We start from the raw sequence: 13,008 nt of genomic DNA on the forward strand, positions 1-13,008 counted from the left end.
ACATGCACATCCAGGAACATTATTTGAAAATATCAAACCCACCAACTACACAGAGAACTTACACTTCAGTTTTAACCCATTCCACACAAAAAAAAAACAACAAAAAAACCATTCTCCCTGATCTTTAAGAGAACAATGCCTAAACAGTTCACCCATCTCCCAACAGAATTACAAAATCCACCTACACCAAGCCTTGGTCAACCATGGTTATCCTTTCACCCTGGTCACAAAAATATTATCCTCGAGCTGCCTCATACACTCTCACCAGAAACCGGACACCAACCCTCCTGTACTTGTCACCCAATATCATATCACCCCCACCTCAACTATATCAGACAAACCCTACTTTCCTTCCTCCACATTCTTCACAGTTATCCGGGCACCACAAATATCTTTCCGGACAAGTCTAGAGTTGTTTCCAAATCGTCGCATGAGCGCCAGAGGGACAAGATTCCAATTTATCAAGGAGAGAGGAAATAATGTATTCTCAGGAATGGAATATATCTGACTTTTAAAAACAGTCAGTAAATTGGAAGATACATGACTCTGTATTAGAAGTGGAGATATGTCGATCTGACTTCAAATAGAGTTCTTCGGAGGATATATGCTAAACAAAACAAAAAATAAACACATTTTTGGAGTTACGTTCCTCTGGTTCTCATATGATGAAATGACCTCCTCAACCTCCAAAACATCCTGGTCCAAAATACCCCTTCACCACACAACTAATACTGCCCTGCTCACAAATGCATCTGCTCAAGGAGCAAAACCTATCCCATTCTCATCACTTCTCATATTCTCCAGAGTCACACTGCCACAGGAAATTTACCCCCTGCCCAATGCATCTTTACACTGGACCTGGCAACTTTGCAGGTCGAACACTCACTTGTGTTTCTTCAATCTTTCATCTACATCTGAAGATGCAGCCATAATGAGTTAGATTGTATACCACAGTGCATACTTTTAACAAATCTTTCTATAAAGCTGTTGGGGTGAATGTTACATGAATTTCTTAACATGAAGTTACTAATAATTTGTGCTGAAACCAAAATAAGTATCTTTATTCTTCTCAAGGTAATTAGTAAATATATTACTTGAAAACTTACTGTAATAGGTTCCCAGAATTCTTCCTGTCCTTCCGTAACTGGTTCTTTATACAGTCTCTGGAAATGAGCCATTGCAAAGGTTTAGTGACAAACAGAAGAAAGAAGCACTAGCATACACACACACATTAGTCTTTAACCGAGTTGCAGTTACTATGTTCAAAAAGTAACTAAGTCACACTTAATCTTATTCAAACGTAACTCTGTTACAGTGAATTAAAAAAACAAATGAGTTACCTTATTTAAATAATTTGACTGCAAAGTTATCTTGCAGAACATGAATGAACATCAAGCAGGCTGCTCTTTTACTGATGACTATGTAAAATTGAATTAAATTTTTGCTCAATTGTAATAAACTTCATGCATTTAGAAGTTGTGGTGGCAAGAAAATTCAAAGTGGATCTTATACTTCAAAAAATGACATCAGGCAAAACATTTGCTCATAACTAGAGCCCGGACCTTTTAGGTGCTGCACCTACAAAATAATGGAGTCCCCTAATTACTCCCCCTAATATACCTCTCTGCACCTAAACACGAATTTTGCACCCATTCTGCCCTTAAAACATGGTTGCAGTGAGCGAAATAAAGTAAAAATGTACGATTATATGTGATGTTCTGTAAATAGAGGGAAATTTTCAAAGAAATGAGAAAGTATTGCCTTGTGGGAGGAAATTCTATGAAAAGGGGTTACAACACTGATCCCCCCCCCCTGCTTTCTCTTTCACTGACCTATATTTGCAGTGGGTCATGTTGTTGGTGTGTTCATGTGACCGTTATGGAAAAAAAGAATGGGTTTTAAAAATAAGTTTTTAATGGACATCTCTTTTTTTTTTTTTGTAGAAGCCTGTCCTCAATTTTGTTTTACTTAAGGGACTTATCCCGTATTGTATGATGTACTGATATGCCCATAATACAGACTGCCTGAAAAGTCACACAACTGAGACTTGAATGTGCATAACGTTTGTACAAAAAGGCAATAGGGACATGAACCTTGCATTGGGTATTAACATTGTCTATGTGGACATTTTTTAACCACTAACAAGAAAATCATTCTCTACATGTACATTCAGTATGGGAAAAAAGTTACAAAGGTGTAAAGAAGTTTTTGTTTGAAGTAAAGAAAAAAACACGAATAAAAGAAAGCTGGAGTCACTTACAATAAGTTTTGATGTGTATCGTTAAACTCTGTGGGTATTTATCAAAATGATAAAAGAACAATATACAGGGTGATGCAAAAAAAAAGGTAACCGAAACATGGAAATGAGATATAACTTAGGATACCTTTTTTTTGCCCCATCCTGTGTGTTTTAGAAGTTAGTTTCCAATGCGTAGGAGGTGATTCTACAAGTGAAATAAATACAGAACTTCCTGTGACAAAATGCCGAAAACAGCACCCATTCGGATTTATTGAAGTGGCAAAAAGTGTGAAAATGATGTTTACAAGTAAATAGTAGCACAACGACCAACCACATTACCGCAGCAAAGTGCTTTCCACCACAAAGGAATGAGGCATGTTCTCTTCAAGAAAGCACATGTCAGATGTGTGAAGTTGATGTGCAATGGATTCCCAAAAGGAAGCAAATGGGTGAAGGGTTTAGCGAAATGTGTTATCCATGGAAAGTGATATGTGGAGACTGACAACCAAGAAGAAAACAAATATCCGTAGTGGACATCACCATTACGTAGAAAAACAAAGATGGTGGTGGTGCATATGTATCAACATGTTCACTGTGTGCAGAGTGGAGGTGCCGGGGGAACCACATCACAGACGATTTTCAAACTGTCTGCCATTAAAACATCCACACAGAGATGACAACGCCGAATCAACAATTGTCTAGTGAGAGCAAACAACTTCACGGTGCCTACTATCATTGCTACGGCAACATTGATACATGCAACGAGATCCTTGGCTGACAAGACAGGTGTTTCGTATACGAGGCGTTTCATCTCTCCCCATAGAAAGAAGTCTAGGGGAGTGATGTCCGGCGATCTTGCTGGCCATGGCACAGGCCCACCCCTATCAATACACCGACTGTGGAACAAGCATTTAGGAAGTGACGCACGTTTTGGTCGAAATGTAGTGGTGCACCATCGTGTTGGAGCCATAGTCATTGCTTCAGTGCCAAGGGCACGTCTTCCAACAGTTTAGGCAAAACATCACGAAGAAATGCATGATATGTGCCACCACAGAGGCGAACAGGGAAAATGTACGGCCCAATCAAATGGCCATACAGTATCCCACACCACACATTAACCGCAAACCTGTGCTGATGGTGTGGACGAGAATTGCATGTCGATTTGCAAAATCCCAAACGTGACTGTTTTAACTATTGAACATGCCCATTTTGGTGAACGTTGCTTCATCAGTCCACAACACCCTGTTCACAAAATTCGTGATGCAAAAACCATTGGCAAAACACCACACGTGGGCTAAAGTCCTGAGGTAAAATGTCTTGTACCTTTTTGAGTTTGAAAGGGTACATCCCCTCTTCGGACAGGATGCGCCACACATTAACATGGGAGGTGTTGTTGACACTGGCTATAGTGCACGTACTGGTTTCAGGACAATCCCTAACAGCATTTAACACTGCATCCACAAACTGATCTGTGCGCACACTTCGTGGTCTTCCAATTTGTCGATGGGGTGGTAGCACTGCCAGCTTCTCTGTGGTGTATGCAGACATCCCTATTGCTGGGTATCTGCTGACCCATAGACGACGAACACTAGTGTACTGTACATGATGGGTCGTGCCTATCAATAACACCTAGCTGTGCCTATTACGATTTTTGCCCAATTTTCCAAGTTCAACTCCATCCACTCATACGTATTCAATCGCAAACATGTGATGATAACCTGATGCACGGTGATGTTGATATCGCAGTATGTGAAGCATAAATGGCAGCAACGGGTACTTTCCTGCCGGAAGAAAACTACTGTGTTAGCGCCCCTAGTGGGAAATGTCAAAGTCAAGGTCACGCTTCGGCCTTTCTGCATGTGGGTATGTACAAATATCGACAACACAACATCGCCCACATCACATCACCCATGCTAATCAATCCATAAAACCCTTCCCTACCCCCCATGACTTCAACAGACCCATTCACTTCCTTTGAGGAATCCCTTGTGCATCAACTTCACACATCTGCCATGTGCCTTTTTTAATAAAGCATGCCGCAATTCTCTGTGGAACATCCTTCGTTGTGGTCATACGGTTGGCTGTTGTGCCACTATTTACTTGTAAACATAATTTTCGCACTTTTTCCCACTTCAATAAATCCGAACGGGTGCAGTTTTCGGCATTTCATCACATGAAGTTCTGTGTTTATTTTCACTTGTAGAATCACCTCCTATGCATTGGAAACTAACTTTAGAAACACCCTGTATATATATAAATATATATATGCATTTTATGCATTATCGACGTTTATGGAGTTAAATATGACATTCATAAAATTATGTTTTTCGAAATTACAAGGTGTACTTGCAAAATTGGTTACGTAAGAAAGCAGTACTAGGTGTGCCCACCATCTGGCTACATTATTCAATCAATGTCCAGATGAAAGGAAAGAGTTGAAACTTATTGCACAAAAAACTGACCTACGTATTTTTTTATTTTTTTTTTGTATGATAAATTTCAAGCTAGGAAAGCTAGGAAAGAAAATAACGATAACCAAAATATAAACAAATAGGTTTGAAGCAGCGGTCCCAGCTAAACTTTCACTTAACAGTACATAGAAGAATATAGTGTTCTGTACGTCAGTTTTTCACATTTGCTTTGAAGTCACATTTCTGTAAACACATCAAACAATTTTTGTGATAGAACGTTTCTCAAGGAATGGCATGAGGAATTCTGTCATGGAACCATTTTGTAAGAACAGAGATGGATACTAACTAAATTGAGATTCCCACTCACAATTCCAAAGCAGCTCAGAGCAAACACAGAAACCACTCTACACTAAGGTCTACAGGTCATGATATAAATCAAATACAGTGACTCCTTAAAGATTTCTCTATTCAGCATTGCTTGGGAAAAAAGCTCCATCTTTGGATACACAATCCAGTAAGTAACTTGGTTCCACTGGAAGTGAATTACTAGGTACTTTTTGGCAACTTACATGGATCAGTTGCTGTTTCTTGGAGTACTTGGGGTTTATCTTCTTTCTCTGAAATGAAGAATTCAAAATTTTAGTCAACAAAGATGTTATACAAATGAATGTATCATTGAAAAGTAAGAACAAAGATATAACAAATCTTGTTTTTTAGTTAAAGTGAATTATTTACATTGTTAAGCCACCTAGAAAACTAAGATTTTGCATAAGAGTAAAAGAGAAAAAATCCTAATGACGTTTCATGGATAACATGTAATTTGCAGCACCACAAATACAATAGGTTAGTTAGTTCCTGGAAACACATGCTGTTCTCAATAACACATTGGCTGCTAAAGGTGTTGATAGCACTCACGTGCAGTTAGTAATACAGAGGCTGTTCAGTGTATGTTTGACCAAATGCGATTCCTTCCCCCCCATGCTCAGAATGAACTTGCCCAACCTTGGTCGGGCACGTTTGTCAGTGCAGTGTGTGAGCTGTAAAAGAGTGGTTGCGTTTTCTCACTGGGCTGAAAATCCCACCCAAACTGAGCCGCTTTTGGGAGGAGTACGTTGTATAACTTCTCCAAGTGTTTTGTGTTTTCTTGCTTGGCTGAAAATGCTGCCAAAACTGAGTCGCTTTTGGGAAGGTTATGTTGTAGCCCTTTATGACGCAAAGTTCAGTGTGTCAATGATCAGGAAGCAGTGTAAGAGCAAGGATTGTGATGTTACTTTGACTTTATTCAAGAATGTGATCAGCAAGTATAAGGATTGCATGGCCCCAGCATCCGGTTCTCCAATAAAGGGGACGAGAACACAGCCGTGCACACAAGCCACCACCAGTATGCAGGTGCAAGGTGCGGTTAACAGTTTCCAAAGACATATTTAGATGATTCGCCATCTGTCTTTGGGTCAGTGTATTCTCTTGCAAGGCCATTCTGCGAAGTTTCACCTGCATACTGGTGGTGGCTTGTGTGCACAGCCGTGTTCTCATCCCCTTTGTTGGAGAACCGAACGCTGGGGACAAGCTATCCTTATACATGCCGATCACATTCCTGAATAAAGTCAAACTAATGTCACAATCCTTGCTCTTACACTACTTCCTGATCATTGACACACTGAACTTTGCATCATAAAGGGCTACAACATAACCTTCCCAAAAGCGACTCAGTTTTGGCAGCATTTTCGGCCAAGCGAGAAAACGCAAACACTTGGAAAATTTATACAACGTACTCCTCCCAAAAGTGGCTCAGTTTGGGTAGGATTTTCCGCCCAGTGAAAAAACACTACCACTTTTTAACAGCTCACACACTACACTGACAAACATGCCCGACCAAGGTTGGGTGAGTTCATTCTGAGTGCAGGGGGAAGGAATCACGTTTGGTCAAATATACGCTGAACAGCCTCTGTAATTGAGTTGAGTTAGTGTTTTAAGTCCACTTTATGCACAGTAAGGCTAATTGGGACTGGACCTACAGTTTAAAGTGGGGTCCGAACCACTATGTGCCTCCACCGGATATCGTAACCGGGACCCCTTGATTACAAGGCAACGAGGAGGCCCTCAAATGTTCTTGTGGATATATCTTCAGCTAAACACTGTTTGGAGGTAATGGACACTGATCTCTGGTTAGAGACCATTTGTGGCCAGAAATCACCACTCTCATCAAGTTCACTTTGGTGGTAAACCAGCATGTCAGATTTAATATAGCAGCTTTGAGAATGTAGGAAGCTGTGAAGGGTACCCTATGGTCAGCATGAGTAATGGAAACCAAAAATAAATCCATTCCTTCAAGCAAGGAAAGTGACATGTATACATATGATGATGCTTATCTGAAAAAATATGTCAACTCTTACTTACAGTCAAATATAAATTATCTGAAGCACACATGGTACTACTCAAGTTAAATTAGCAACACAGGTACAGAGACTCTTGTAACATTTTCCATGCACCATGATGCATATAAATGTTCTTGGAAAAGTTGTGTAAGCAAAGAAGTTTGATTAATTTAACAGAAAATTAGTTAATTCTTCCATCAGTAACTTACTTGGGTAGCTTTCTTCTTCATTTTTTCTCGATTCTGTGAATTATACTGGTTTCTCTGGAATTATTAATCGCAAAGATTTAGTACAAATTATAAGAAGGTGTATTTTACATAAATATCATGCATTATTGTTTACTTGCGATTATAAAATAGAATACAAATTTGACAGAAATAAAGAAAAGGATTGGAAACTGTCTGTCATTCTCTTCTGCTTCAACAAGGGAATATTAATTCTGGCTATATTTACAACATTGACTCAGTTTTGACTCAACATTTGTGTCTCAGTCCTAAAAATCATCATGGAAACTAGTTGGAATATTTGGTGCTTAAACAAACGAATTCACAACAACTTATTACAGATGTCCCTGTAAGAATTAGCCACATGGATGAATCAAGTGACTTAAGGCTGGCTCAGAGAGCAAGTGCATTAAGCTGTATATTTTCAATCTCTGCACTGAAGTCTCTTGGTTCAAGTCCCAGCCCATCATCAGAAAGCTATTTCGTCTAGGAATTAATTCGTGTGCCTGGATAAGAGATGGCGTAACGAGCGTATCCTCCCACAGTTCCGTGTATCCTCACATGCGTTAAAAATTCCTGTCAGCGCAAATCGTTCGTAGTATAGGGCAGTTGATTGACGCGTCAACAACAGCATTTTGTAGTCAACTGAACATGGTGCAGTTCGTGCCAGATAAAGTGTTTTTGCGGGGTGCTCTGTTTCATTACTTTAACATGCAGAAAAGTGCTACCGAAAGTCATCATATTTTGGTGGAAGTCTATGGTGACCATGCGCTAGCTGAGCGAACATGTTAGAAGTGGTTTGTTCGGTTTAGAAGTGGTGATTTCGGCCTGGAAGACCAAGAGCGACCTGGACAGCCAAAAAAATTTGAAGACGAAGAATTGAGAGCATTGCTCGATCAGGATTCGTGTCAAACGCAGGAAGAACTTGCAGAAGCATTAAGTGTTGATCAAACAACAGTTTCCAAACGCCTCAAAGCCATGGGAATGATTCAAAAGATGTCACATTGGGTTCCACATGAATTGAAAGACAGAGACGTTGAAAGACGAAAAACCATTTGCGAATTGCCGCTTCAAAGACAGAAAAGAAAGGGGTTTTTGCATCGCATTGTTACTGGTAATGAGAAGTGGATCCATTACAAGAACCAGAAACAAAAAAAGGCCTGGGTGAAGTCAGGTGAACCAGGTCCATCACAACCGAAACAAGATATTCACTGTGCAAAGGTTATGCTGTGCATATGGTGGGATATGAAAGGTGTGGTGTACTATGAGCTGCTGCAACCGGGTGAAACTATTAATGGAGAACGTTATCAACGACAATTAATGCCTTTGAAGCAAGCTCTGGCCAGGAAATGACCAGAATGGGAGAACAGACATGATAAACTTATTTTTCAACATGATAACGCTCGCCCACATGTCGCAAAACCGGTCAAAACCTATTTAGAAAATGTTGGATGGGAAGTTTTACCCCACCCGCCGTATTCATCAGACGTTGCTCTTCGGACTACTACTTGTTTGATTGCATGAATAACGATTTGATTGGACAGCGGTTCACTTCTTCAGAAGATATCGAAAAATGGGTCTCTGACTGGATCGCTTCAAAGGATGAGGACTTCTTTCGCCACGGAATCGGTAACTTGCCTGACAGATGGGCGAAAGTGGTGGCTCGCGATGGACAATATTTTTCTTAAGGTATTTATGTATTTTGTGTTTGAACTACAGCTTCAATGTGTGCGTAACAACCACACGAATTAATTCCTAGACCTAATATAATGAACATATTTCAAAATTTTGTAACTCAATATGGTGCCTTCACCAATGTACACACACTGACTTAAGAAAATATTTGGATTCTACAACAAATAATGAAAATGAAGTGCTTTTTTAACTTACTTCATGCAGTCGCTCCTCTATAAGTTCAACACTATCATCAGATTGGGGTTCTTCCTGAAAGAGGAGAGGTGAAAAAAACACACATGTCAAAATATTCATATTCATTATCATATATTTAGTAAAAATTTTATTTAGTGAAAATTCTAAAGTAATAATTTGTAATCACCAATTCTGGGTATTGGACAGGTATATGCAGACAATGGCAAAGTCATATACAAGCATTGATTGGAAGACTGTATTAATGTTATGATTATTTCAATTCATTGATGTAAGTTTATAAAGTTATGACATAATAAATCTTAAATAAACTTGTAAATTTGTGTCTAATCACAACTACCACAGGGGGACTTGTCATTCTAAGGCTCAGGTTTGTATTACTCTCCTATACCAGGCCCAAACATATTGCACTGTCAAAAGAAATGCAATATTTATGAATAAAGAAGAGACATTTAAACCCACGATTGGTAAAGTAAGTCTTCATGAATTAAGTAATGATAATGGTATAAGATTGATTACTTTTGCAACCTCAAAGAATTTAATTGTGAAAAGTACTACTTTTAAACATAAAGATATCCATAAATATACCTGGTCATCTCCAGATGGTAAAACTCATAATCAGATAGATCATATTCTCATTGATAAGAGAAGGCATACTAGTATAATTGACGTTCGTACACATATAGGTGCTGAATGTGCCAGTGACCATTATTTAGTAATTGCTAAATTAAGAGAAATACTCTCAGTGATAAATCATAAGCAACAAAATCTAAAAGTTCTAAAATTTGATACAGGAAAGTTTACTGATGAAAGAATTAAGAAAGATTACCAAATTAAACAGTCAAATAGATTTAATGTTTTGCAGGATTTAAATGATGATGAAAATATAAATGAAACAGACGTAAACAAGAATTGGGAGCACATACGTAATGCAATAGAATCAGCAGCTAAAGAAAGTAAAGGATACCATAAACCGAGAAAAAGTAAGCAATGGTTTGATAATGAATGTCATAATGTAATAGAAATAAAAAATCAGGATAGACTTAGTTGGTTAAATAACTCTGATGATACAAATCTAAACAATTATAATAGAATAAAGCGAGAAGTTAACTGCACATTTAGAAGTAAAAAAAGAGATTACTTGAAAAGCAAAATTAACGAAATTGAAACAAACAGCAAAAACAAAAATATCAGAGATTTATATAAAGGTGTAAATGAGTTTAGAAAGGGGTGGCAACCTAAAGTAAACTTGATAAAAGATAAAGACGGTGATTTTCTAGCTGACCCAAGCAATATTCTAAATAGATGGAAGAACTACTTTAATGACCTTTTAAATGTCCATGTAAGAGATAAATCAGAAGTAAATGAAGTACACACAGCAGAACCTTTAGTTCCAGAACCTAACTTGACTGAAGTTAAAGATCCTATTAAAAGGATAAAGAATAACAAAGCACCTGGCATTGATTTAATACCGGCTGAGTTAATTAAATATGGTGGAAATTCATTAATATGTCAAATTCATAAATTAATTTGTTTAATATGGAATAAAGAAGAAATCCCTCAACAGTGGAAAGAATCCATAATTGTTCCTGTGTTTAAAAAAGGTGATAAAATGAACTGCAATAATTACCCTGTAATTTCTCTACTCTCAACAACATATAAAATATTATCTAACATTCTTTTAACAAGACTAACCCCATATGCTAATGAAATTATAGGTGATTATCAATGTGGATTTAAACGTAACAGATCAACTACAGATCAAATTTTTCACATCAGACAGACACTTGAAAAAAAGTGGGAATATAATCAAAATGTCCATCAGCTATTCATTGATTTCAAAAAAGCATATGATTCGGTCAAAAGAGATAAATTATATAATATATTAGTAGAGTTTGGAATACCTAAGAAGCTTGTTAGTATGATAAAAATATGCACCAGTGAAACAGAAAGTAAAATTCGTGTGGGTATTAATATGTCTGACAAATTTACAATTCATGATGGGTTAAAACAAGGAGATGCATTATCTCCATTGCTCTTTAATTTTGCCTTAGAATATGCTGTTAGGAAGGTAAAAGAAACTAAATAAGGACTAAAATTAAATGGTGTGACTCAGTTGTTAGCATATGCAGATGATGTAGACTTACTGGGGGATGATGTGAATACAATTAAGAAAAATGCTAAAATATTTTTCAAAACTGCTAAAGAAATAGGTTTGGAAGTTAACAAAGAGAAAACTAAATATATGCTTACAGGCCGAAACCAAGTGTTAGGTAATAATCAAAATCTAATTATTGATAACAACTCGTTTGAACCAGTTTCCAAATTCAAATACTTAGGAGTAATATTAACAAATGAAAATTATATTAAAGAGGAAATAAAAAGTAGGCTTAATTCAGGAAATGCATGTTACTTCTCTCTTCATAAACTTTTGTCTTCTCGTTTAATATCTAAGAAACTAAAAGTTAAAATATACAAAACAGTAATTTTGCCTGTACCATTATATGGATGTGAAACTTGGTCCCTTACATTGAAAGAGGAACATAAATTGAGAGTATTTGAAAATAAGATCCTTAGGAAAATCTTTGGACCTAAAAGGGATGAGGAGACAGGTGAGTGGAGAAGGTTACATAATTTAGAAGTACATAATTTGTATTCATGTCCAGATATTATTAGAATAATTAAATCAAGAAGACTTAGGTGGGCAGGCCATGTGGCACGAATGGGAGAGGAAAGAGGAGTTTACAGGATTCTTGTTGGGAAACCTGATGGTAAGAGACCTGTAGGAAGGCCAAGACGAAGATGGAGGGACAACGTTGAGATGAACCAAAGGGAAATCGGTACGGATGGAATAGAGTATATAGAACTTGCTCAAGATAGGGTAAGATGGAAGGCCTGTGTTGCTGCAGCCATGAACCTTCGGGTTTAAGAAGACTAGGGAGTTAGTTAGTTATGAATAATTACAAGAACAACAACACCCACACTCACACTAATCACAGTTCAGTCTTGAAACAAAAATATACTCTATTCAGTCAGTTATGACCGATGTACCAATTACCATTTACCATTAACATCGGTCTTTCTACGCACTTCTCCCCAATATTTCATTTTTCTGCTCTCTGAGAAACGGACAGCCATCTCGAACCAACCAGCATTCTTTCCCATGAAGCCCTGCATATATCACTGCAACTACTTGGAGAGAAAGAAGCCAGTGTGTTCCCGCAATAAACTCTGATATCCATCCAGTTCATGTCACCATCAATTCATGTTTGGCTTGATGATTGGAATTTAGGGAAGCAGGGGGCCAACAGTGAGATGCAGTTAATTATGAAACTTCAGGCATTTTAAACTTTAAAACCCCCAACACGACTCTCGGCCTCGTCCTGAACAAGGACACTCTGTTCTCAAGGGAGTGCGCGGCTGGTCAGGCCTGGAATCTAAACAATGGTCTAGCACATAACAAACTCTAGCAGACGACATAATTTCTGTAAGCGCGCCAACCAGTCTACAGTTTGGACATTTCCTTGTCAATGTGACTGATATGAAAATTTGAACTACAACCCTGCCCGAAAATATCTCTTCGCCTTAGTAGTTTTGACAGCCACAGAACGCATAACTTTAACTAACTTTAACGAACTGTCTGCATAACTTTAACGAAGTGTCGAGCTGTGAGCAGTAAAAATTAATTAGAGCGAGATGCTTTTCGTCCTCCAAATCAACTCTCAAACAAGGTGTTATTGTGTTTCTGTGCACCTTCACCCTTCAGTGCAAACTTTAAGTCACGTGGGAGTGAAGCTATGGTAGACTGACCAATAGCGACGAAGACAATTCCAACCCCGATGTCAGCGTAGCGAGAATCAAGGAGAAAACCA

General features: G+C 38.1%; 1 protein-coding gene across 1 annotated transcript in view; it reads right to left on the reverse strand.

The window, feature by feature from the left end:
* LOC145978788 (uncharacterized) overlaps nucleotides 1–13,008 on the reverse strand; it is a 208,503-nt gene that overhangs the window by 135,424 nt on the left and 60,071 nt on the right. The window contains exons 8-11 of the mRNA XM_083111607.1: nucleotides 9,140–9,193; nucleotides 7,235–7,288; nucleotides 5,220–5,267; nucleotides 1,107–1,163 (exon numbers count right to left, since the gene is read on the reverse strand). Of these exons, the coding sequence (XP_082967733.1) occupies nucleotides 1,107–1,163; nucleotides 5,220–5,267; nucleotides 7,235–7,288; nucleotides 9,140–9,193 (213 nt within the window). The remainder of the gene's footprint in view (nucleotides 1–1,106; nucleotides 1,164–5,219; nucleotides 5,268–7,234; nucleotides 7,289–9,139; nucleotides 9,194–13,008) is intronic.

Source organism: Lepisma saccharinum, chromosome 25 (assembly GCF_977018435.1).
Source record: "Lepisma saccharinum chromosome 25, izLepSacc3.1, whole genome shotgun sequence".
Classification (NCBI taxonomy): domain Eukaryota; kingdom Metazoa; phylum Arthropoda; class Insecta; order Zygentoma; family Lepismatidae; genus Lepisma; species Lepisma saccharinum.